We start from the raw sequence: 26,807 nt of genomic DNA on the forward strand, positions 1-26,807 counted from the left end.
ATTATTGTAACCAAAATAATCGCGATTAACAATATTATCACGATAATTATTGACATGTTAACGTTCCCACGGCCCGCCCCTGAGATTTAAATATTTTTTAATTTGCATTTTATGTGAATAAGTAACACAAAATGGTGAAGTGTGAAGTAGAAAGAAAATTATATATTATTTCCAGTTTAAAAAAACAAAACAAAACTGAAAAGTGCAGCATGCAAATGTATTAAGTCTCCCTAAGTCAGTTCTTTGTGGATACCTGGAACCTCTGCCCCAGTCTCAAGTCTTTTGTAGACTCCAACAGGTTTTCTTTCAAGATTGCCCTGTATTTTGCTTCATCCATCCATTCTGTAAGTTTTGGTGGACAGCCATGTCTGGGTAGAAATCTGTTGATTAAACTTCACCACAACTTTTTCTCTGACCTGTTTGGTGTGCTCCTTTGACTTCATTTTGTGGTTTGCTCCTCAACACTCTCTTAACAAACTTCTGTGGCCTTCACAGCACAGCTGCATTTGTACTGAGACAAGATTACACACAGGTGGACTCTTTTTAGTCATTAGGTCAACGTTCAATCTTTACAAAATCATCAGGCAACTTCTAAAAGCAACTGGTTGCATTCAAGAAAAAGGGGGCTGAATACTTTTACACCCTGCACTTTTAAGTTTTTTATTTAAAAAAAAAATTGGAAATCTTTGAAAATATTTCCTTCCACTTCACACATGTGTGCTGTTTTGTGTTGCTCATTCACATAAAATGCTAAGAAAATGTATTTAAATTTGCGGTTTTGACATGACAATATGTGAAAAAGTTCCAGGGAATACTTTTGCAAGCCACTGTACTTCTGCATCACCCACACAAACAATCTACACGTCAAATGAAAGCTACGGTGCTCGTCTTTATGAATATGCAAACCACTTTCACCTGCAATCACCACAGTGCTGACAGGAAAGCCGCAATTACAGAAAAGCCAAAAATTTGGATTTGGACTTCACTTAACTTTGAAGGCTCTGGTTCTGTCAAACATCAACATATTCCCAGAAAGTTGGTCTCATTTATTCCATACAGGTCCAGAGAATATGATCCAGTGAAGACCTTATTTCCATAAAATAAGTTAGATCCTCCATGTCCAATCTGTTGCAGGAAAGTATTCCAAATGTGAAATCTGTTCGGTCTGCCACGAACAATTAATTGTGGACAATTTTTTTTATCGCGATTAACAATATCGTCCCATCCCTACAGACAATATAATTCTGATTTGTTTAACAAATAGCTGCTTTTACAATATGACCAGAGTAAAGAATGTTTTCATGAAATACATGGATAAAGGGATGGGACGATATATGATATATATAGAATAACCATCTAGAAATACAGGATGGTTATCCTGCATTGCTGTTGACACTTGCTATCTCTAGGTTAGCGCTAGCTCAACAGCATTTTGCACAGCTGATTGCACAGCATGCTGGCAGTGGCGCATGCTTTTACAAAAATCATGAATTAATCTGAATACCTGTAACCTCCTAGGACCTGGTGTCCACATATGTGAACAACACAGTTTGGGTTGTCTAAGCCTATTGCCTTGGTTTAATAATTATCGTGATAATATCATTAGTCCCGATTATTTTGCTCACAATAGTCGTGAGTTTAAATTTTAATATCGTCCCATCCCTAGTACTGGCTATTTAAAATTCAAATTGTTTCAACCTTGCACCAAACTAGAATTTACATCATATTAGACCCTCAGAGGTCTATAACTGTTGCATTTTCTCTTAAGGCCTTTGTTTACATAGCATTAGTGTTGGATTTTAGGGGCGTGCTGGAAATGATTGGTGCTCTGGAGATTCACTGTGTTTTGCAAAGGGAGAAGGAATAATCGTGCATAGCAATAACACAAGACAATTACTTTAACATAACAGGAACAACAACAACAATAACAATAACTATTAAAAAAATATTACAGGTTGAGATAATTAATAACAAATGTACAGGGCAATGGTACTACTTTTATAATGACTACTACACCTTAATAAAGCATAAAAAATACTTGATTTATAATTAACAAATAGTTGTGGTAATTGTAGTAAAATAAGATGCACAACTAACTAGCTTAAAATTATAGCTTGCAATAGAAATTTATATATGTTGGTCAAATCTTCTATGATTTGAAACTATTAATTAAACCTAAATTGCTTTATAAAGAACAGTATAATTAAAATAAAAAACATAGAAAAATGATTTTAGACAGTAGCAGCTGAAGTAGTATGCATGCAGGAACAGTGTTATGGGAATGGGAGGTGGCAACTCCAGATCTCATCATTTACTCTAGATTAGCTCTGCAGATATGGAAATGAGAAATACATGGGGACACATGGAAGCACTGGGCTTTCATGTGGTCAAGGCCTTAGTGCGAAAGTAGTTTAGTTTAAAATTCAAACCCAGTTATCTTTGCAGATACATACTTAGGCCCGAGCCTGGGACCAGGTCCCGGTGAGGGACTAATTAAAACCGCGTCCGGAGCCCTAAAAATGGTAAAAAATCAAGTTGCAAACACCACCCGACATGCCCATGACCAGTATCAAAAATTAGAACTCTATGAGCTCTAACTGTGACCAAAGAACCCGAGAAAAATTTATGAAAGTTTTCTCCATACTGCCACCTCAAACTTTGATTTTCATGGAGCCAATGGAAGTCCGACCTGGGAAAAAATCAACGTAAAAATCTTAAACTTGCACCAAAAAATAGAACAGGAGATGACAAAAATGATATTATGGCCCCGCTCTAAACCATACAGGATGTCAGCCATATTGGAGCAAACCTGGGAATGACAAAAGCGCACACCCTTGCAATTAGGACATCTCCTGGCACAGTTTTCATCGCAAACACTTCAAATTTGGCCAAAACACACAAGACCCATGTGCAAGTAAAGATTATCAATTACATTTGGATAATGACTTTGAGTGTGGTGATGGTGAATTTTAAACAAAATGTCAGATTTTTCAAAATTTCAACAGACATTTTTGTTTGGAAAAAGCCAATAGAGCATTTATGCAGACTTGTGAGCTGAACGCAATGATATGCAAATCACAGTGGTATCATACAAAATGGCTCTCTAGCGCCCTCTTAGAATTTCATATCCAAAAATTATATCCAATTCAGGCAGAAATGTATTTATTCTGGAATAATGTTCCAGTCTGTTTTTTATTCATATTTATGTAAAAAAAAAAAAATAATAATAATTTTAGTGTGTTCAATAAGTGTTTATCCTGTTCAGCCCGCGACCTAAAGTGTGTTTTGAATTTTGGCCCCCAGTGCAATTGAGTTTGACATCCCTGCTCTACACTAATCCAACTATGGCCTAAAATTCAAGTTTCCCAGCAGGAGTAATCAAAAAGCACAATTAAAAAAGATGAAAAATTTCTCCTTGGCACCCCCTTAAAAAGTGCAAAAGCAAAGAAGAAGAGCCCAAACCTTTTTAAACAGAAAGATGAAGCTTGTCATATCATGGGCTATTGTCATGCTAAGTAAAAAAAAATATTATGACCCTATCCTAAACCAAACAGAAAGTCGTCATATTGAGTGGAACCCTATTTTTCTTACTTTTCATATCTCCACCTTGGAATTTCATTCAAAAGGCTTGAAAATTTGTCAAAATAATTTAGACCCCAATTAAATATTATTTATTTTTTTGGTGATTTCTAAAATATGAGTATGGCTAATCCGCAAATCAGTGGGAATTTTGAAAAGCGTAGAAACATGCATATTTCTCACAGGTAATGTCGAAGTGAGTCGGACCCAATGAAACATTTGAGCGCACTGAAAACCTGAACACAACAATGTAAAATATGTATAGCTTTGATGTAAAACTTTTTACAGCGCCCCCTTGAATATTTTAATAGGGCCACAAAATTTTGTTTGTCAAAGACCATTGAAATTTGGCGTGGACATCTATCTTGCCATACTGAACAAAAGAGCCAATGAGGACTTACCTGTGTTTTCAGCCGTGTTGCCATGGACATTTTGTGTTGCCATATTGAGCAAAAAAACAATGAGGACTTCTCTCTATTTTCAACCATGTTGCCATGGCAATGTCCAACACTTGTCATATGGGTTTTGGCTCACTAGGATGAAAAAAATGACTGAACAAAAAAGCCAATGAAGGACATACCTGTATCTCCAACCGTGCAGTAGTATGATAAAAAGTGAGAGTAAACTTTGTAGTACATTTACTTCCTCACTGAGAAGCGTCCCATGACAGAGATGGCAGACACTAATTGGCTCTTGTGGTCTTGTGATTTAATGCTTTTTGACAAGCAACTTTCAGATCCAAATCATTAAACAAATATAATGCAACTTTTATTTTTTTGGGAAAATAGCAAAATATGAAAATAAAATATAAAATGATGCGTTTGTGAGTAATGTTACTAACAACCAACCATCACCATCAATAAAGCCTCCCTAAAGAGATAAATAGCTCAGTTAGTAGAGAATTGCCTACTTGCTTTAAAGGTCGATTCCCACAAACGGCACTTCATTCTTCAATTGTGTCCTTGAGCAACACACTTCACCAACCTTGTCTGCATATTTCCTTGTGTTATTGATGGTGGTGAGAGGTTATCATATGCATATGATTATATAGGATTTTAGAGCATGCATTGTTGTGGTTAATATATTTTTTGTTTTTTTCTCTTTTTGTCTTTCCAGATATTTTGCAGAAACATCTGAGTGACCCCACAGCCCCAACTTGAAAGCTCCAGGTAGGTATTTTATATATGCTTTTTTACACTGTACTAAAACTTGTATTGGTGTGAAAACTTTTATGATGTGGAAAAACTGCAGTGCTTGGACCATAGTAGGTAAAAACTTTAGCCAATGCAAATAAATGGATATCATGATTTGTTCGTCTTGAAATATATACCGTATTTTCCGGACTACATATCACTCCGGAGTAAAAAATGCATAATAATGAAGAAAACATATATAAGTTGCATTTTTTGTGGAAATTTATTTTACAAAATCCGAGACCAACAACAGACATTTTATATTTAAAGGTGAGATATAATAATAACAATAAAATAGAGAACAACAGGCTGAATAGGAGTACAGCACGCTAATGTAACACATAGACAACTAACTGAAAACGCGTCTGGTATATTCACATAAGACGTTAACAGTTAATCAGATAAGCTATGATCACGTAACATATGCTGGCTTATCCACAAACACAGGAGGCATGAGAGTTCTTTTCACTGGTGTTTACTGTGGTTTTCCTTCTTCATCACAGTTCACACCGTAGAACTAGCAAACACATAAAATATACCAAGCTCTGGCTCATATTACTTATACAGACAAAATTGCATATGAACACATGGAAAATATACATACCACTTTGGCCTGCTAGTAAAGAAACCGGTGAAACGAAAACTTTATATTTTATTTTTCAATTATTTCTTAAATAGTGCTCTGTAGAGTAAGACTTCGCATTAGCATAAAAGGCTGAACCGGAAAACAGGAAGTTGTTTTTGTGACCTTACACTAGACTTATGATAAACTAAACATTTACAATATTGTTCCAAATGCACAATTATCACCTTTACAGTCTTATAAATGAAGGGGAAATAAATAAGGGGAAATTTAATATGAAATGTACAAAAGAAAACTAGTCAAGTACATTTTCTTACAGGTATTACAAACACAACATCACTATCTAGTGGTCAAACAAGTGAACAGTAACATGTATAATCAACCGTTACATACACATATTTATTCAGCTACATGAAGCATAGACAACAAACTGAATACCTGTCTGGTATGTCAACGTAAGATATTAACAGGTAATCAGATAACTAAAGCATAAAAAACAAGCTGACAAGTTTACTCTTGGTCTCACGCCGAATCACTAAATCCATTGAATTCTTCATCTGTGTTGCTTCTGAACAACTCCGCTTCCTGTAGACGAAGCGCTGCTTCCTCGTGGCCTGGCACACTTGTCAGTGTGAAAGTACTGAAGATGTGAAACTATATATATTTAATAATTTAATAATTTCACATTTAAGTCACATCTGAGTATATGTCGCACCCCTGGCCAAACTATGAAACTATGAACTATGTGCCACTTATAGTCCAAAAAATATATCTATAGACTATAGACCTTCAAAAATTGATACTAACACTTAAAATTTAAACTTCAAAAATGACATAAATAGTGCTATCATTGTGGCATAGAACTTGTTTATCGAGACTTATAAAGGTGATGTTGAAAAAGAGATACTGAGGAGGCTGCCACGGTAGAGATGTAGAGGCCTGTAGCTGAACTGGGATGATATGTGTGGGGTGAGAAAGTGCATAAATTTGTATAAGTTTGAAACAATCAGAAAGAAATTAGATAACTCACATCAGACTATATGACTACATCTATAATCTACATGACTACATCTATAATCTGATAACGTGAATAGCTTTATAACTCTGCCTGTATTTGCCCCCAGTCCAGTCTAATTTGCTCCCTGTGGACTTCAGTCTCCAGTCTTCACCAAAGCAGAGTCCAGCCTTTGAAGCTGGACGGAGGAGAGGCGAGCAGAGCCGAGGGCATGGCCTTCGTGCTGAGACACAGAACTGCCAACATCCCCGAGTCCACAGAGAGTAAAGAGGCGAAGACTACATCTCCGATGAGTCCACGAGGCAAAGAGGAGACCACCACCTCAGGGTTAAACAATCACCTCATCGCTGCAGTGTGCCCCTCTCGTAATGGTGTAAGTACCAAACTCACAAGTACAGATAGGTGCTTAGTCTCACTTTAAGAATACCTTTTCAAATCAGGTTTCAGTTCAGAGTACACAGTAAACTCATCTAGTAGCATTAACTGAGTGAAGACTGAAATATTAACAGCTCAACTAATAGAAGAATCCCATGTATTTTAGATTGTGTTAGTAGATGTCTCAATGTAGTGGCACTGTACCTGATTTCTGTTGTCTTGAAAAATATAAAAAACTGAACTAGTTTAAACAGTTTACAGGGGTCCAAACGTATTCCTGATTTACCTTAATTATTCATCATGATGAGTTTATAAGCCCTTTTCTCAACTCTAAGAGACCAGAGCAGAGGTTTGCCGTGGCAGTAATGCTAACAACAACTAGCTAACACGCACTTCTTTACAATTTTTGTACAATTAAATGCTTTCTAATTAGATGCAGACAATGCACAGCAGACTTATTTTGACCTCTAGAGCTGTTTATACAATATATCTGTACTTGGACATGGCAAATTTTGCTCAAATACATGGCTCTCAGAGAAAGACTACTCCATGTCCACAAACATATCAATAATACAACATGTATGCCATGTCCAGCTTTAAAGGACAGAGAACAGTCTGCTTTTAACAGTTTGAGTAGGGTCATGAATTCCACACCTTAATTTTCATAAATAAATGTTAACTCATGTAGTTTGTCAGTATACTTTTTGAATGCTGATTGCTGTAGTGAGATAATAAAATGTAATAATAAGCTTTATAAATGTTTTTTTTGTTTTTAGTATTTGGTACTGTATGGATTCAGTTGTATGGTAAATTTGTAGGGTGACGAGCAACACCTATTTATTTATTTATTTATTTATTTACTTCCATCCATCCATTTTCTTCCGCTTATCCGGGGCCGGGTCGCGGGGGCAGCAGTCTAAGCAGGGACTCCCAGACTTCCCTCACTCCGGACACGTCCTCCAGCTCCTCCGGTGGGACCCCAAGGTATTCCCAGGCCAGCCAAGAGACATAGTCCCTCCAGTGTGTCCTAGGTCTTCCCCGGGGCCTCCTCCCGGTGGGACATGCCCAGAACACCTCCCTAGGGAGGTGTCCAGGAGGCATCCTGAGCAGATGCCCGAGCCACCTCAGCTGGCTCCTCTCGACGTGTGGGAGCAGCGGCTCTACTCTGAGCTCCTCCCATGTGACTGAGCTCCTCACCCTATCTCTAAGGGTGCGCCCAGCCACCCTGCAGAGGAAACCCATTTCGGCCGCTTGTATCCGCGATCTTGTCCTTTCAGTCATTACCCAAAGCTCATGACCATAGGTGAGGGTAGATTGACCGGTAAATCGAGAGCTTCGCCTTCCGGCTCAGCTCCTTCTTCACCACAACGGACCGATACAGCGACCGCATCACTGTAGACGCTGCACCGATCCGCCTGTCAATCTCACGCTCCATCCTTCCCTCACTCGTGAATAAGACCCCGAGATACTTGAACTCCTCCACTTGAGGCAATTCTGTCCATAAATATAATGAACAGAACCGGTGACAAAGGGCAGCCCTGGCGGAGTCCAACATGCACCGGGAACAGGTCTGACTTACTGCCATGCGAACACAGCTCCTGCTCCAATCATACAGGGACCGGACAGCCCTTAGCAAAGAGCCTCAGACCCCATACTCCCAGAGCACCCCCCAAAGGACACCACGAGGGACATGGTCGAATGCCTTCTCCAGGTCCACAAAACACATGTGGACTGGTTGGGCAAACTCCCATGAACCCTCGAGAACCGATGGAGAGTATAGAGCTGGTCCAGTGTTCCACGACCAGGACGAAAACCACACTGCTTCACTTGAATCCGAGGTTCGACTATTGGTCGGATTCTCCTCTCCAGTACCCTGGAATAGACCTTACCGGGAAGGCTGAGGAGTGTGATTACCCTGTAATTGGAACACACCCTCCGGTCCCCCTTCTTATACAGGAGGACCACCACCCCGGTCTGCCAGTCCAGAGGTACTGTCCCCGACCGCCACGCGATGTTGCAGAGACGTGTCAGCCAAGACAGTCCCACAACATCCAGAGACTTGAGGTACTCAGGACGGATCTTGTCCACCCCCGGAGCCTTTCCACCGAGGAGCTTGCCAACCACCTCGGTGACTTCAGCCAGGGTGATGGTTGAGTCCGCCTCCGGGTCCCCAGTCTCTGCTTCCTCCTCGGAAGACGTGACGGTGGGATTGAGGAGATCCTCAAAGTATTCCTTCCACCGCCCGACAACATCCCCAGTCGAGGTCAGCAGCTCTCCACCCGCACATTGCCAGAATTTCTTTGAGGCCGTCTGATAGTCCTCCTCCATGGCCTCCCCAAACTCCTCCCAACCTTGAGTTTTTGCCTCTGTGACCGCGCCCCCTTGGCCCGCCGGTACTCATCGGCTGCCTCAGGAGTCCCACGAGCCAACAAGGCTCTATAGGACTCCTTCTTCAGCTTGACAGCATCCCTTACTTCCGGTGTCCACCACCGGGTTCGGGGATTGCCGCCGCGACAAGCACCGCAGACCTTACGACCACAGCTTCGAGCGGCCGCACCGACAATAGAGGTGGAGAACATGGCCCACTCAGAGTCCATGTCCCCAGCCTCCCTCGGGATCAGGGAGAAGTTCTCCCAGAGGTGTGAGTTGAAGATCCCTCTGACAGAGGGCTCTGCCAGACGTTCCCAGCAGATCCTCACGATGCGCTTGGGCCTGCCAGGTCTGTCTGGCTTCCTCCTCCGCCAGCGGATCCAACTCACCATCAGGTGGTGATCAGTTGACAGCTCAGCCCCTCTCTTCACCCGAGTGTCCAAGACACGCGGCTGGAGATCAGATGACACGACAACAAAGTTGATCATCGACCTCCAACCTAAGGTGTCCTGGTGCCACGTGCACCACCTTGTGCTCGAACATGGTGTTCGTTATGGACAAACTGTGACTAGCACAGAAGTCCAATAACAAAACACCACTCGGGTTAAGATCAGGGAGGCTGTTCTTCCCAATCACGCCCCTCCAGGTGTCACTGTCGTTACCCACATGGGCGTTGAAGTCCCCCAGCAGAACAACGGAGTCCCCAGTTGGTGCACTGTCTGGTGCCCCTCCCAGGGACTCCAAGAAGGCCGGGTACTCTGCACTGCTGTTTGGCCCATAGGCTGACACAACAGTGAGAGACCTTTCCCCGACCTGAAGGCGCAGGCCCTCTCGTTCACCGGGGTGTACCCCAACATGATGCGGCTGAGCTGTGGGGCAATGAGCAAGCCCAAACCAGCTCGCCGCCTCTCCCTGTGGGCAACGCCAGAGAAATGGAGAGTCCAGCCTCTCTCAAGGAGTTGGGTTCCAGAGCCCAAGCTGTGCGTGGAGGTGAGGCCGACTATATATAGTCGGTAACGCTCAACCTCCCACACCAGCTCAGGCTCCTTCCTCCCCAGCAAGGTGACATTCCATGTCCCCAGAGCCAGTCTCCATGTCCGGAGATCTGGTCATCAAGGTTCCCGCCTTTGACTGCCGCCCAGATCTCTATGCACCAGCCCCTTACGGATCCTCTTGCGGGTGGTGGGTCCACATGAGGACGGCCCCACGTCACTCCTTCGGGCCGAGCCCGGCCGGGCCCTGTGGGGAGAAGCCTGGCCACCAGACGCTCGCTGTCGAGCACCCACCCCAGGCCTGGCTCCAGGGTGGGGCCCCGGTAACGCCGGTCCGGGCGACGTAGCTAGCCTTGATCTTTCTCTTTTCATAAGGGGCTTCTGAACCGCTCTTCGTCTGTCCCATCTCCCTGGACCTGTTTGCCATGGGTGACCCTACCAGGGGCATGAAGCCCCCGACAACATAGCTCCCAGGATCATTCGGGCACTCAAACCCCTCCACCACGTTAAGGTGGCGGTTCAGGGAGGGGCATTATTTACTGTTTTCAGTGAATTTATCAATAAGTGAATAGGTTTCTGACGACATTTTAGGCCAGTGTTAGGTTAGTTTACTTTACTATAGCTTACTATATTAATCTTCCTCCTCCTCTTCCTTTTCCTCCTCCTCCTTGTGCTTACTCGTGATGATTCACTCCTCAGTAATTAGTGACACATTGTCACGTCCTTAGCTCTTGCCTGATTCGCGCCGTACTTCTTGTCTCTCGCAGATATTGAATAGTAGCGTGATTTGCAAGGTCTAAAAATAAAGCGGAATATTTGTAAGGCAGACATGTTTCCTGGAAGCTTTGCGTAAAATGTGCATATAAAGTGGTGCATAAAGTTGGTAAAAGTGCCATACCCTTGTGGTTCTAAAGGTAAAATCCATTTGGTTTTATGGTAATGTAAAATTAATTACAGTGATCAAATCAACATGGATGAGAATGGTCTTGCAAAGTATCAACTTAGATGAATGAGCTTTAACCTCACACTAACAATAAATATTTTTTTGTTTAAAAGGGAACAGTTACTAAAAACTACCAAGGATTTGCTCAAGTAAGTAACTGTTACTACAGTTATAAACATATCCTAAACATACTCTTACAGTATTCATTCACTTATTCATGCATTCAGTCTATTAAGAACACAATTGGGTACATACCATCCATAATTAAAGCTGCACTGTACAACTATTCTCTTGGGGCTTTGTTATTGTTCCACTTACAGTTGAAACTTCAGTTCAGGCAGTGAGAAAAAGACTAAACATTTCCTGTTTTAGGCCAATTAGGATTACCAAAATTATTTCTATTTGTTAAATACCAGAATAAAGAGAGACAATATTCCATTACTTTTTTCAAAATCAGAAGTTTACTTGCAGTAAGATTACTATGCGTTTAAACTATTTGGGAAAACCCAGATTATGATGTCATGTCTTTGAAAGCTTCTGATAGGTTTATTGTCAAGATTTGAATTAGAGAGACACCTGTAGATGTATTTGAAGGCACACCTGAAACACAGTTTCTTTGTGCAATATCATGGGAAAGTCAAAAGAAAACAGTAAGGTTAAAGCTTGGGCGCAAATGGGTCTTCCAAATGGACAATGATCCGAAGCATACTGCCAAACTGGTTACAAAGTGGCTTAAGGATAACACAGTCAATGTTTTGAAGTGGCCATCACAAAGATCTCAATCTTATTGAAAATTTATGGGCAGACCTGAACAGGGATGTGCGAAAGGTGGCCTACAAACTTGGCTCAGTTACACCAGGTTTGTCTGGAGGAATGGACCAAACGTCCTGCCAACTATTGAGAGAAGCTTGTGGAAGAATATCTGAAACGTTTGATGCAAGTCATACAGTTTAAATGCAATCTGCCAAATACTAATGAAATCTATGTAAATTTCTGACTTTAAAAAAAGTAATGAAAAATTGTCCTTTAATTATTCTAGCATTTAGCAAATAAAAATCATTTTGGTAATCCTAATTGACCTAAAACTGAAAAAAAATTTAGTCTGATTTCATGTCAGAACAAAAAGCATGTGTGTCTTTTTATATAGTGTATGAAAACTTCTGTTTTCAACTTTGATACTTCAATGATAATAGAAAAATGGTGTTTTCTCGAGTAATTTTCAACACAAAATACTGCCCAGGAAAGATGATGATGATGATGATGATGATTATTATTATTATTATTATTATTATTATTATTATTATTATTATTATTATTATTTATTTATTTATTTTTCATATCTAATTTTGATACACATTTTTTATTTTTTTATTCTTTATTTATGAATTTTAGTGTTTTATAATGGTGGAGACTGTTAACATACACATTTTTTCCTTCTTCCAACAACCATTCCCATCATTTCCACCATAACACAGAAAAAATGGAACAAATCTTCCATTTTGTCATATTCTTAAATAAAATTGGGCATTTCTAGATTTACATATTCCACCCACTTCTTCCAACAGGACACAAACCAACCTTGCCTGTCATTCACCAATGCTGTCATCTCCTCCATTCGATAAATGTCCAATGTAATTTCCCACCACATTGTCAAATTGGGTCCTTCCCGTGCCAACTATTTCTTTGTTACAGATTTCTTGCTTGCGACCAACAAGGAGCTAAATAAGCATTTATCCTTTTTCATCCAGTCCTGTGGTACATATCCAAAGAAAACAGTTTTTATTTCCAGGGGAAATGTACATTTGAATATGTCCTGCAATGTTCTATGAACATCAGACCAATATTTCTTAATCAATGGGCAGTCCCAAAAAATATGAAAGTGATCCGCTCGTTGGTTCCCGCAGTTTCTCCAGCAGATGGGAGGATTTCTGTCATAGTGAGTCTTCTGACATGGGGTGATAAAATATCTAATCAAAGTTTTCCAGCCAAACTCCTTGCATCTTTTTGAGGCAGTACATTTCCATTGATGTTTCCATATAGATGTCCATTCTTCCTCTGTTATGTTTATTCCTGCTTCTTTCTCCCATAGTACCTCAACCTTTCCTGTTGAATTGGACTTATGATTTGTCATAAATTTATACAAAAGTGAAATAAGTTTCTTATTATTACCATCATATGCATGCTTAAGCACTTTTACCAGGTTCATGTTCACCTCTGACACCATATGAATTTTTGAGTCTATGTAATGCCATATTTGTAAGTATCGGTAAAAATCTTGCTTTTCCAAATTATATTTATGTCTCAGTATTTCAAAACTAATCAATTTACCGTCTTTAATCAACTTGCTTATTATTGGTAGTCCCCTGGAAGACCACATTTCGAACCGTGAATCTAATCTGTTTGGTACAAAATCTGCATCATATGCATACCACTTCAGAACTGTGATGTCTGTATCCAATTTGTATTCTTTCACTACATTTTTCCACACAGAACGAGTACACCCAACCCATGGATTACCCACCCAATCAATATATTTTTGTATATCCGGGTCCGCCAAGGTCGCTTGCATTGGGACAGAAAAGGTTTTCTCCTCAATACTTTTCCATTGAGCAGTGTATAATACATCACACCAGTATATGACGGTCTTCATCTGTGCTGCCCGGTAATAATTCTTTAGGGATGGCAAGCCCCAACCTCCTTTATCTTTAGTCAATTGCAAGGTTTTGAAGCTAACTCTAGGTTTCTTTCCTTCCCACATATATCGTGATATCATTTTGTCCCATTCATTAAATGTATTCTGATCAATATATATAGGTAAGGTCTGAAACAAATATAACAGCCTCGGTAGAACATTAATTTTAATAGACTCTATTCGAGAATATAGAGTAAAATAGGGCATCAAATTCCATCGTTTCATGTCTTCAATTATTTTTTTATGTAAAGGGACATAGTTGACTTCAAATAATTTAATTTGGTTTTTTGGTATGCTAATACCCAGGTATTTTAAAGATTCAGCCCGCCACATCATTGGGTATTTAGTGGCTATTTCCACTGGTGGGTTATAGTTGAGAGAAAGTGTCTGAGTTTTATTCATATTGATTTTATATGCAGATAGTTTGCCATATTGTTCACATACTTGCACCAGTTTAGGCAGGGAGTTTGTAGGTTGTCTTAAATAAATTAAAATGTCAATGTACAATGTTGATGTGTTGGTCCTGTCTTATGATCTGGGCCAGAGGTTCTAAATATAATGCGAATAGGAGTGGAGACCAGGCACGTCCCTGTCTATTTCCTCTTTGCAATAGAATACTATCGGACAGATGGCCATTAACTTTTATTCTTGCGCTGGGATTCTTATATAAGGCTTTAATCATTTCAATAATTGTTTCATGTAAACCAAATTTATATAGAACTCTATAGAGAAATTCCCAATTAACTAAGTCAAATGCTTTCTCAGCATCAACACTTACAAGCACTGCGTCAGTTAAACTTTTTTGTATATGATCTAGAATATGTAGAGTTCTGCATATGTTATCATGCGTCTGGCGGTTTCTTATAAATCCGGTTTGGTCATTGGTTTATCAGCATGGGTAAAAATTCTTCCATTTGTCTGGCCATTACTGAGGTAAACAGTCTGTAGTCGATATTAAGAACTGATATCGACCGATATGATGCACATTCTGTTTTATCTTTACCTTCTTTAGGTATGGCAGTAATTATAGCCTCCTTCCAACTCGGGGGTGCTTGTGCTCTTTTTAATACCCAATTGAGTGTGGGGAGTATTACAGGGATCATTTTTAAATTCCTTGTACCATTCAGCTGTATAGTCATCTGGGCCCTGTGACTTATTAGATATGAGTCGACTGATGGCTTTCTTAAGTTCCACCTCTGTTATAGCTGTTATTGTTGTCATTTTTTCATTCTGCTCTTCATTCAAATTTGGTAGATCCAATGAGTTCAATAAGTCATCGATATCTGTTTTATTTCCTCCACGGACTTTAGAATATAGTGTTTTGTAATATACTTCAAATGCTTTGTGGATTTCCCTCAATTTTGTGACAATTTTTTTTTGTTTTGGGATGTTTGGTTTTAGTTATTGTGTTATCTGCAATTTTCTTTTTTAATTTCCATGCCAGTATTTTCATTGATTTTGATCCGCTTTCATAATATTTCTGTTTCAGAAACATTAATTTCTTTTTAGTTTCCTGTGTGTCCAAACTATTTATTTCAGTTCTAACATTTTTTTATTCCTTCCAAACGTTTGGTGGAGGAGTCTGTTTATGTTTCTTTTCCAATGTTTTTAAGTCTATTTGCAGGTCTTCCATTCTTTTCTTTTGTATTTTTTTCTTATATGAGGTTATTGCTATAATCTTACCTCTTATGACAGCTTTAAGTGTGTCCCAGAGTATTGGAGGTGAGACTTCTCCATTATCATTTATATCGAGAAATTCCTTCATTTACTTCTTAATTTCTATCTTAAAGTTGCTATCTTTGAGGAGATATGAATTTAATTTCCAAGTAGTAGCTCTGGGGCTCAAATTTTAATTGACCAACAGATACAAAGGTGCATGATCACTCACATCTATTGTTCCCATCTCACATGTTTGAATTTTGTCTTTATCTTTTCCAAAGTTATAAAATAGTCAATTCTGGTATATATTGAATGTGGAGCTGAATAGTGAGAATAATCACGTCTTGTGGGAAAAAGATCCCTCCAAATTGATACAAGTTTTAAGTATTGGATTTCTGATATTTTTGACAACCATTAGGGCCATTTGAATCTCATCTTTACAAACATTGCATTTTATCTGTGAAATCTGGGCAGTTATAGTTTCACAACAGCAGCAGCACAAGTGGTTTATGTTGACACAAAGACACAAGCTGCCATTGTTGAGACTTTTGAAACCAAATTGTGCGTGTGGTGTATTGTCCATCTCTTTACCTGCAGAAATCCGACACCTAAGCACCCTCTGTCCCAAAGCCAAACTGCTCTAACACCCATGGGTGCCCTCTGCATTTTTAACCTGTTTCAGTGTTGTTTGTGTTACACAGGTAAAGCATACGTCCTACTTACTGACTGAAATTTAAACGGGTTGTCTAAGTGACAGTTGGATGTAACCCAAACTTCCCAGTTTTCTGCGCTTGACCCAGGTGCTGTTACAATGAAATCTGCTACCTGTAGTGTTTTTATCTCGCTGTATAGGCACAAAAGTAAATAACATCTCTTGTTTTGATTGTTTTGAAAAATATCCCAACTAGCATGTCACCATAAAATTCAAGTACCTCTTTTAAGCACTCTTCATTGTTGTTGAAATAGGAAGTCTGTCTACTTAAAAGGGAGATTTAAATGAGTAAACATTACTCTTTTATGGTCATTTGATATAATATATTGTACTTAAAATAAAGCAAAACATAAATATCTTGAAATCTACAATATACAAAAGTTAAATGTTGAGCATTCAAGCAGGTTTAAAAAGGTATTGTGCAACTTTTCTGGTAGAGGGTCCGCCACCTGCTTGTCTCCCTGGTTGGTCCCATTGCTTTTCCACACTAAAAACTAAACTTAACCATCCCCATGGAGACAAGCAGCACCTGCCCAAGTTACATGCAAAATCTGTGAAGAAGAGACCCTGTTCATAGTATGTTTTTCTTTTTTTTTCTTTTTTTTGCAATAAGACCACCTGCAATATAATAAAATCTAGATAATTTAAAAGTCAAACTGTGGAACATTTCCAGCAAAGGCATAACATCATCGTGGAAACAAGCACGCCCCAACCAGATTTTGGATTTTCAAATTCTTGACTTGGTTGTTTATCCTATTTCTGGAATTGAAGCAGTGTGGTTTTCGTCCCGGTCGTGGAACACTGGACCAGCTCTATACTCTCCATCGGGTCCTGGAGGGTTCATGGGAGTTTGCTGAAGAATAAAAGAAACTCCAGCACACTGTCTCACTCTTAATGCAGTTTTATTCCACACAACGTTTTGGTCGCTCTGACCTTCTTCAGGTATGGGAGTTTGCCAAACCAGTCCAGATGTGTTTTGTGGACCTGGAGAAGGCTTTCGACCATGTCCCTCATGGTGTCATTTGGGGGGTGCTCTGGAAGTATGGAGTCCGGCGCCCTTTGCTAAGGGCTGTCTGGTCACTGTATGACGGAGCAGGAGTTGTGTTCGCATTGTCAGCAGTAAGTTAGACCTGTTCCCAATGCATGTTGGAATCCGCCAGGGCTGTCCTTTGTCACTGGTTCTGTTCATTATATTTATGGACAGAATTTCTAGGCGCAGCCAGGGGCTGGAGGGGGTCTGGTTCAGGAACCACAGAATATCATCTCTGTTTGCGAATGATGTTGTCCTGATGGCTTCATCGAGCCAGGACCTGCAGCAACTGGGGCGGTTTGCAGCCGAGTGTGAAGTGGCTGCAAACTGCTCCTCTAAATCTGAGGCCATGGCCCACTCCGGTTGGGTGGAGAGCCTTTGCCTCAAGTGGAGAAGTTCAAGTATCTCGGGGTCTTGTTCACGAGTGAGGGAAGGATGGAGCATGAGATTGACAGGTGGATCGGTGCAGCATCTGCAGTGATGTGGTCCACTGTGGTAAAGAAAGAGCTGAATCTCTCAATTTACCGGTCAATCCACGTTTCTACCCTCACCTACGGTCATGAGCTCTGGGTAATAACCGAAAGGGCAAGATCGCGGATACAAGCGGCCAAAGTGAATTTCCTCCGCAGGGTGGCTGGGCACACCCTCAGGCATAGGGTGAGGAGCTCAGTCACACGGGAGGAGCTCAGAGTAGAGCCGCTGCTCCTACACGTCGAGAGGAGCCAGCTGAGGTGGCTCTTCTCGACGTGGAGGCCCCTGGCCCCACCAGGAGGAGGCCCTGGGGAAGACCCAGGATGCGCTGGAGGGACTATGTCTCTCGGCTGGCCTGGGAATACCTTGGGGTCCCACTAGATAAGCTGGAGGAGGTGTCTGGGATGAGGGAAGACTGGGAGTCCCTGTTTAGACTGCTGCCTCGACCCGGCCCTGGATAAGCGGAAGAAAATGGATGGATGGTGGAACTGGCTCTCCAGAAAGACCTTTAGCTTGTAGTATTTTTGTTTTCCTGAAAACATAAGTAAACCGCATAGGACTTCCAACTGGATACTCTTCATTAAATTAACAGTGATGCTTTTAAATCTCAGACCACTTAAACCTCTCCCTGAGCAATGGTGCATTTCTCAAGATGTAATGTGTTTGAGCTACAATTAAGTTACTTTTACTGAATGCTTCACCCAGTTTAAGAAACAAGGTGCATTAGAGGACCAATTAGTTAGTAGTACTTTTCATTTTGCTCTAAAATTTCAGTTCTTTGTTGTGCTAGAGGATAGAAAAAGGTAGTATGATGAGGGGGGACAAGTATCACTAATATCAATACAATTTTACATAGTAATAAACAATTCAATTCAATTCATTTATTTTTGTAACGCCCAAAATCACAACAACAGTTGTCTCGAAGGGCGTTCATGTTTTGGTTGATGGGGGAAACCAGAGTACCCGGAGAACACGGGGAGAAACATGAAAAACTCCACACAGAAAGGCCTGGCGACCTGGGGATCCAACCAAACCCCCTGTGAGGCATGAGTGTTGCCACTCAGCCACCGTGCCGCCAACACACAAAAACAAAACAACAGGAAAAATCAGACAAAACAAGAAAAATCGGCCAGGCGAGGAGGAGGAAGACCAGACGAGGAGGAGGAAGACCAGACGAGGAGGAGGAGAGCCGGGCGAGGAGGAGGAGAGCCGGGCGAGGAGGAGGAGAGCCGGGCGAGGAGGAGGAGAGCCGGACGAGGAGGAGGAGAGCCGGACGAGGAGGAGGAGAGCCGGGCGAGGAGGAGGAGAGCCAGGCGGGGAGGAGGAGAGGGTCCAGCTGTCATCGGGGCATCTGAAAGAGATACACTCCACAGGGGGAGTGGGACAGGGGACAACATGTGAATAGCATTGCTGATGAGAAAATAGGACAAAGCAGAGGATAGTGCTCAGGTTGCCATACTTCCCCCAGCTAGTTATCTCCTACTGCAGCCTATCTTATCCCGGGTTTTAATGTCCCTAACTCCCTCACTATGTAACCTGGTCATACGCTATACCGAAGAGGAAGGTTTTAAACCTGGTCTTAAATACAGAGACTGTGGGGGCCTGTTTAACATCAGCAGGGAGTTGATTCCATAGCACAGGAGCTTGGTAACTGAATGCTCTCCCTCCCACCTGTTAGGACTCTGGCCGCTGCATTTTGGACCAACTGGAGGCTCCTTATAGTACTTTTGGGGCAGGCGGCGAGCAGAGAATTACAGTAATCAAGTCTGGAAGTAACAAATGCATGGATGAGTTTTTCAGCATCGTTTTTAGGTAAAATATTTCTAATTTTAGTTATATTTCGCAGGTGAAAGTATGCGGTTTTACAAGCTAGGTTTATATGGGCTGTGAATGAGAGATTTTGATCAAAACAGGCACATGGTAGCCCTAAAGGTGTACTATGCAACTTTTATGGTTCATGGTCAACCACTTACTTATCTCCATGGAGATGTTTTGCCTGAAATTTTCCAGAATATGTCATCAAACTTGTGTAGGAGACAAGCAGGCCAAGTTACCGATTAGATCTGTGGAGAGGCAACCCACATTTTTGAAGGTAGCAATGAAAACACTTAATTTGATAAGTGAAAGACCGATTGTTTAATGGCATACTGTGGAACATTCCACCCAAAGCAGTATCATATCCCTGGATACAAGCGAACCCTCCACCATAAAGGTTGCACAGTGCAGTTTTAAGATACTATAATACTATTGCAAATAAAGAAGGTAGCTTTGCTGTAGATTGTGTGTGTCTGTGTGTGTACCCATATGTTTGTTATATTAACCTTTGTAATATAGCATAATACTACTTAGCACTTCAATTCACAATCAAAAACAAGGGAAATTCCAATAAAAGTTCAACAATTGCCAGTTTGAAATTCTGCCCCCCACAGCACTTTCATATTTTCACGTCTAGACTTTCTCCTTGCATTGTATTGTATTGTGTGTACCTTGTGTCTGTACACCGCAGGCAGTCCGTATTATTTTGATAAGGTCCCTCACCACTGTATTATAAATAGCAGTGCCTTCCAGTTAATGCACTTCTCCAAAAATTGAAACAGACAAGCTAAGGAGTTGCTTTACTCATAGCTTAAACAGCGTCTCATCTAAGTCTTTTCTCATGTCTTACACTGCAAAAAGACATCTCTAAATGGGTTAAAATGACTGTAATTAAGAATATTAAGTAGACTATCCATGGATTTCAGAATTATGAAAAATGATGACTATTGCCATAGTATTTACAATAGATTTATTCAGACAAGGAACTTTTGCACACCTAAAACCGTGATTTTCTTATGATCTTATTTGACAACATGTTACCAACCGCCAGCTGCGATTTTCATACCTGTCTGCCAAGTAAGCAATACATTAAATTAAAGTATATTATATTAAGAGTGCAGTGAGTGGTACAGTGGAGAAAGAAAAAAACAACCTCCATAACAGAATATACCAACACTGGCGCGAGAGATCCTCTGGACCCCAGTCCATCTTAAAGGCATTAATCACTCCTTTGAAGATAGTGAGGTTCAGATCTTAGCCAGAGAAAAGAAATGGTTTCCTTAAACAGGAATGGGGGACGTAGACATAATCTCTCACTGATCTACAACTCCACCCTTAGACCCAAAACAAACAGGAACAAAGAGAACAATAGGTTACATTACAGGTTGAATAGGGTCGTTAAGGCTGAAACTGGAGAAAATAGCTGTTTAGTTTCAGTGTAGTTAGCCCCTCCCTTCAGATAGATATAAGACACCCACCAGCAATCTGACCAGAACTGAAAAAGCGGCTTAGGTTAGCAGTGAAACATCTTCACTCCTACAATGATTTGTCCAGTTGACAGATTTTAAATTTTGTCTTTTTCTATCAGTTTAAAAACTACATTTTCTCTTTTTACAGTGTAAGCAGTATCTGCGTGTGTTTATCTTCTAATATCTTTCCATGTTGCTATTCAACCCCTAAGAAGCATTGTACAAGTCACATGATCTGCTCCTCTGTCCAAAAATGTGTTCCTAGGATTATCCTGCCCTCTCCAACACCCATCCCCTCTTCTGATTGGTCTTATCTGCACCTCCATTGGCTCACAGCAGTTTCCTGGAACCTGCCCACTGCCTCTCCGCATGTGACTGTGTTGACAATCTCTCGAAAGCTTCATTTTATTCACAGAAAGTTAGGTTTTTGCCCCTCTCTCTTCCTCCCACTTCAGAATTTATTGTGCATATGACAAGTTAGACTATTAATTCCTCTAAAACAGGGGTGCCCAAACTCTTTTCACCGAGGGCCATATCTTGAAAAATATTCGACATGGAGGGCCACAGACCAGTGGTGAATACAGTGGATAATTCAGATGGGTGCATTTAACATACTTTAAATAAGGCTTGAAATATTAATAGTAGGTCTGTATGACAATGTGATGTTATTTAGGTTGTATCGGTAGGATTACTCAAATTTGTAGAAATAAATACTGATTATGATCAGTTGGGCCAGTTCAACTGAAGGCCTGTGGGCCAATAAAAATTGAGGGCTGCATTTGGCCCCCGGGCCATAGTTTGGACATCCCTGTTCTAAAACATAGTCAGCATGTATTTTAAGATGTACTTAAAATCTTTCGTAGTCTTTTCTAGTTTTATAATTTTGGTGATGGTTATAATTTTACTTCCTAGTTGGACACAAGCAGCAGATATGACATACACAGAAGCATTTTCCAACTTTTTGTTTTCTACTTTTCTTCACAAACCTGACTGATGTATAATAAATATTTGCCTCTGGTACTACCCTACCAAACCAAGTCATAATTACAAAAATGATCTGCCAAAAGCACTTTAAGCACACACACTGATCTATGCGCCATGTTAAGAGGAGTCATGAAAGCCACGTCTGCCTGCATACACATACAAGGCTGTAAGCCAGTGATGTTTTTGAGGCTTGTGTTTTGCTACATTCACAAAATGAATTTAAAGGCACCATACCTAATTTGATAAAATGTGAAAAAACAGTTCATTTTAAATTTGTTTGCACCCGTCCACTCCAACTTATTCCCCATGCACTTTCCTAATATTTATAGCATCCTAATCCTCGCCACTCACGAATTGTAGTAGTAGTAGTAGTAGTATGTAGTAGTATGTAGTATATTGCATAATAGTTGGACTTGTAACGCAAGAAGATTACGAAATCAGCTGTGTAGGTCATTTAAAATGGGTACTTTGTTGCTTCACATTTACAATTTATGGATTCAAACTAGGTTTTAGTAGGCGCATACCAGTCTAAACCAGGTCAAAATTAGGACCAATAGACATTACTTTAAATTCTAAAGTAACTAAGAACAGAATTGTGAATAAAATATCAAATAATACAAGAATTTCAGTATTGTTTGCTCAAAACGCATACTGTTGTTTTGTCATTGCTGTGATACTGTATCCAATGATTTTGCTGCAAAAATTATAACAAATTGCAAAAATACCTTGAATATAGTCAACATTTATTCATTTTTTCCTACATGTTACACAGTGTTACTGTTACATATTATCCCATCACAATTGTGATCTAAGGCCTTAACTTAATTGAACTCCTTTATATTTCCCTAATATAAAGATATTGTTCAGCCCTGGTGCATTCATTGTAAGCTCAGTGACGGGAGGATAGCAGAGTGGGGGTGCCTTCATTCATACAAAAAATGGGGCTCGTAAATCTTTGGTGATCTTTTCGTGTTTAACTCTATTTCTGTCTCCCATGTATTTTAATAGAGCAAGTGGAAACATGTGTGGGCCGATGATTTGCTGCCTTTAGGACCTTAGAGCTTCTAATAACTCAGGCTATGTCTTGTATTCTGTTCAGTTCTCTGTTGCAAGCACTTTATGCTTTTGTGAATGAGACTGTTACTGGTAATAATACACTGTTTAAAAAAAAAAAAAAAAGAAAAAAAGTTGACTTAAATGAAAAAAATAAATAAATTTGAAATTGGACTAAAATACATATTTTGATTTTAGATTAATATATATATATATATATATATATATATATATATATATATATATATATATATATATATATATATATAAATAAATAAACTTTTATAACACATAACTTTTCTGTTTTGTCACCTGCTTGTTTCCAGTGAGATGTTACTTGGCCTGGAATGTTCCTCAGTAGGGCATCTTCTTGCACTGCCTTGCCTCCTTAATGTGAGCAAGGTCACCTCTCCACAGATCTGACCTACATCATGGCCTATTGGTATTAACAGCTTGTGTCCACGAAGTTAACAATTTTAATGCCATTCTGTGAATGGAACAATCCAGTCAAAGTAAAAACATCTCCATGGGGACAAGTAGGTGGCAGATCATACATTGAAGAGCTAACTGGTTTTGTTTGGTTTGGATTAATTTTCCTTTGACATTTCTGACAGAACTATGTTGCAACCGATCCAAATTATTATTCTGATTTTACAATTTGAAATACTCAAAACAAGATTAAGCATTCATTCTTATTCAGTCATTTTAAATTTAGTTCTATTTTGTTTTTGTTTTTTTACAGTGCATGTTTTTCATTGCGGCTAATCTGAGGACAGCACACGGCTCAGTAGAGGACACACATAACGCACTGTTATTCAGAGCCTTCAGGAGTGACCTCCTAGTTTCAGTGCACAGTAAAGCTGGCAGCACACACATAGGACAGTGGAACATTCACATTACACAGAGGTTACTGCTCAAAGGCTGCAGTGCATGTGACGCTGTGGCTCTCATCCAGTAGTACTAGTTCTCATCTCTGTCCCATAATGCTGGGGTTTCAGATAACATCACAACATTCTATTGGAAAATAGTATTTGGTAAAGATGGGTGGCAGCTAAAATGAATACTGCTGAGATGCAGTTTTTTTTATTGTAATATTAGGAGTTAATAGGTCTAGTCACTAATATGGGTTTAGACCTGGTTTAGTCTATTGTTTATTGTAGCTGGTTCTTGGGGTCACAACGCAACGCTCGCCACAGATTGCATCAGTAGTGCATTTACAACTGGACTACGTTGTGCATCTGCTATTTTGACACTTGTTTACACGTGTGCTGTTGGCATTGATATATCTCTCGATAAAACATAGATTAGAATTGAAGTTCATGCATGATTAAACAGCAGTGTAGAGTCACACAAACCAGCGCAGTGACAAATTTAGAGCATAAACAAGGCTCAAAGTGTCAAGTCTAAGAAACAAGTGTGAAAATGTGCCATCTTATTTGCATGGTAAAGGAAATAATGCAATGATGACATGTTTGACAATCGGTAACACTTAATAAAGTGGTAATAAATGGTCAATTCCGGAGCTGAAATCATTCAAAAGATTCCAGTGAAGTTGTCTGGAGTTTAAAAGCATAGTGGAGCAATTCCTATTACCACATGACATCACAAGATGGAACGTACTGTTTTCTGTTTCAGAGAAGCATAAATATGCAGGGTTTGTGTGAATGTCTGAATGAAACGAAACAAAACCCAAGGTATGTTTTTGATGAGGAAACAACATTAAAGCCGCAAACGGAATCAAATGGCCCTCGCGGGCAGTGCTTCGCACTCGATCAACCAGGCACTCCCTGTGGTTGGCGCTGACGCGCCACTTGTCCCTTTTTTATTGGAGCTTTGGGCTTCATCTGTCACCAAACAAGGTCAAAAGACATTGGAAGCGCTGGTGCACATAATGCAAAACAACGGGTTTTTCCAGGGATCGCGAAGGCAACACCGTGCAAAATACAAACTTGGCCCCTTGGACTTTTTTGACAGGGACGACATGGAGAATAACTGTGCCAAATTTCACATTCTTCATTGACTTTGAAATGTACGACAATTACAAAATTTAGATTAGGATAACATGGGCTGTTTCGTGCATCGCCATGGCAACCCAGTGAAAAATATGACTTATTTGATCAGGATGACATTAAGAGTCATTGTGCCAAATTTCACATTATTCCATGAAACTAATATTTTTCTGATGAATGGGAAAATTTTGGAGCATTCCCATTTGGACAACTTTGGCGCATTGCCATGGCAACACAATTTAAAAAAAACGACAAGGGTCTGATTGACTTTATTGATTGGGATGACCCAATGGAATTTTGTGTCAAATTTGGTAACATTTGAGAAAACAAAATTTTCAGCCTTCCATACAAAATTATTTGATATTCTGTAGGGGGCGCTGTCGTGCCAAATTTCTTTCTTTCGCAAACAGTAGAATTAGGCAGGAAAGTTTTACAACTGAACTTGAGCCAAATTGGACTTTGTATACGGAAACAGGAGCAAATTTTTACTTTTGAAAATTGCCAAAATCCAGATGGAATTTCGCCGCACACAAACCACGATAGGCATCATTATAAATTGGATAACTTTTGATGCCCCACTTGTCTAGATGAAGCCCCTTCAGAGGAGTTGATGAAAATGTGACGTGAGCGAAAACGCTGACTTGGCATTTCGGAATTTTCAATCCAAGATGGCCGACTTCCGGTTTGTCAGGGGGTGTGGCCATAATAATATTTTTTGCTTGGCATCACCGAATGTGTGTACCGAATTTCGTGGTTCTACGGAAAAGTTGACGTCGGGACGTCTCCCATTGACGCAATGTATTTTGACTTTTGCATGGGGCGACGGGGCACACGAAGGACTCAATGCCAGGAGTGTGTTTGGGGACATGTGCGCTTCGCTCCTGCCTTTGGGGTCAAATTCCTGACTTTATTGATTGGGATGACCCAATGGAATTTTGGAAAAAATCTGCAAAACAGCGACACCGTGAAAAGTGAACCGCGATATAGCAAGAGAACACTGTAATATGGCTGGCAGCCTGTAGTCGCCTAGTCAATCATTTTTTTTGATTAGTGAACAAATCAGATAAATGTTACTATTGTACACTGAGAGTGTATATATATATATATATATATATATATATAAGGTATGAAAGATGGTGACAGGTGAAGGCTTCAGGTTAGAAAATATGTACAAATAAGTGTAGTATTGATTTATTTTTTGACATTTTGATTGAATAATGCTGCCGACCCAATCTTACCCATAAACTTCTACACATACATACAACCTATTCATGCTTAATTTCAATTCAATATTTATTTCATTCATTAAAACAAAACAAATCAATGCAGCATATATGTATACAGTATTACAGCTTTTGTACAAGAATAGATGAATGAAAGGGCACAGAAAGACGAAAAAGCTTATAATATCTGCCACTTATCAACTCTGACTCTTATTCACTTCCAGTGTATTGCACTGTTACATTATACAAAATCAAACATAGATGTACAGCTACTTTACAAAAAAAAAACACAAAATCATCCTGTCACATAGCAGTTATATACTTTCTTAATAATGATAATTTCAAGCTTTTCTTAAACATATAAATGGACTTGGATTTAATATTACTTTCAAAACTGTTCCAAAGACTGACTCTCCTGCTTGAAATACATCTTTCCTTTGGTTTTGTTCTAAACTTTGGTTTTGAAAATAAATCAGTTCCTCTTAATTGATATCTACTTTCTCTCTTCAGAAATCTATTTTGCAGCTTCTCTGGTAATACTTTTTGATTAGCTTTGTACATGGTTTTGAGAATGCTATATTCCACCAATTCGTTAAATTTCAAAATTTCTAACTGAATAAAAATTGGATTTGTATGTGCT

The 26,807-nt window shown here is 39.9% G+C and overlaps 1 protein-coding gene across 1 annotated transcript in view; it reads left to right on the forward strand.

The window, feature by feature from the left end:
* The window catches only part of LOC117391866 (adiponectin receptor protein 2-like), a 60,210-nt gene that overhangs the window by 16,927 nt on the left and 16,476 nt on the right, over positions 1–26,807 (forward strand). The window contains exons 2-3 of the mRNA XM_033989794.2: positions 4,696–4,748; positions 6,480–6,743. Of these exons, the coding sequence (XP_033845685.1) occupies positions 6,582–6,743 (162 nt within the window). The 5' untranslated portion in view covers positions 4,696–4,748; positions 6,480–6,581. The remainder of the gene's footprint in view (positions 1–4,695; positions 4,749–6,479; positions 6,744–26,807) is intronic.

Source organism: Periophthalmus magnuspinnatus, chromosome 23, assembly GCF_009829125.3.
Source record: "Periophthalmus magnuspinnatus isolate fPerMag1 chromosome 23, fPerMag1.2.pri, whole genome shotgun sequence".
Taxonomy (NCBI): Eukaryota; Metazoa; Chordata; class Actinopteri; order Gobiiformes; family Gobiidae; genus Periophthalmus; species Periophthalmus magnuspinnatus.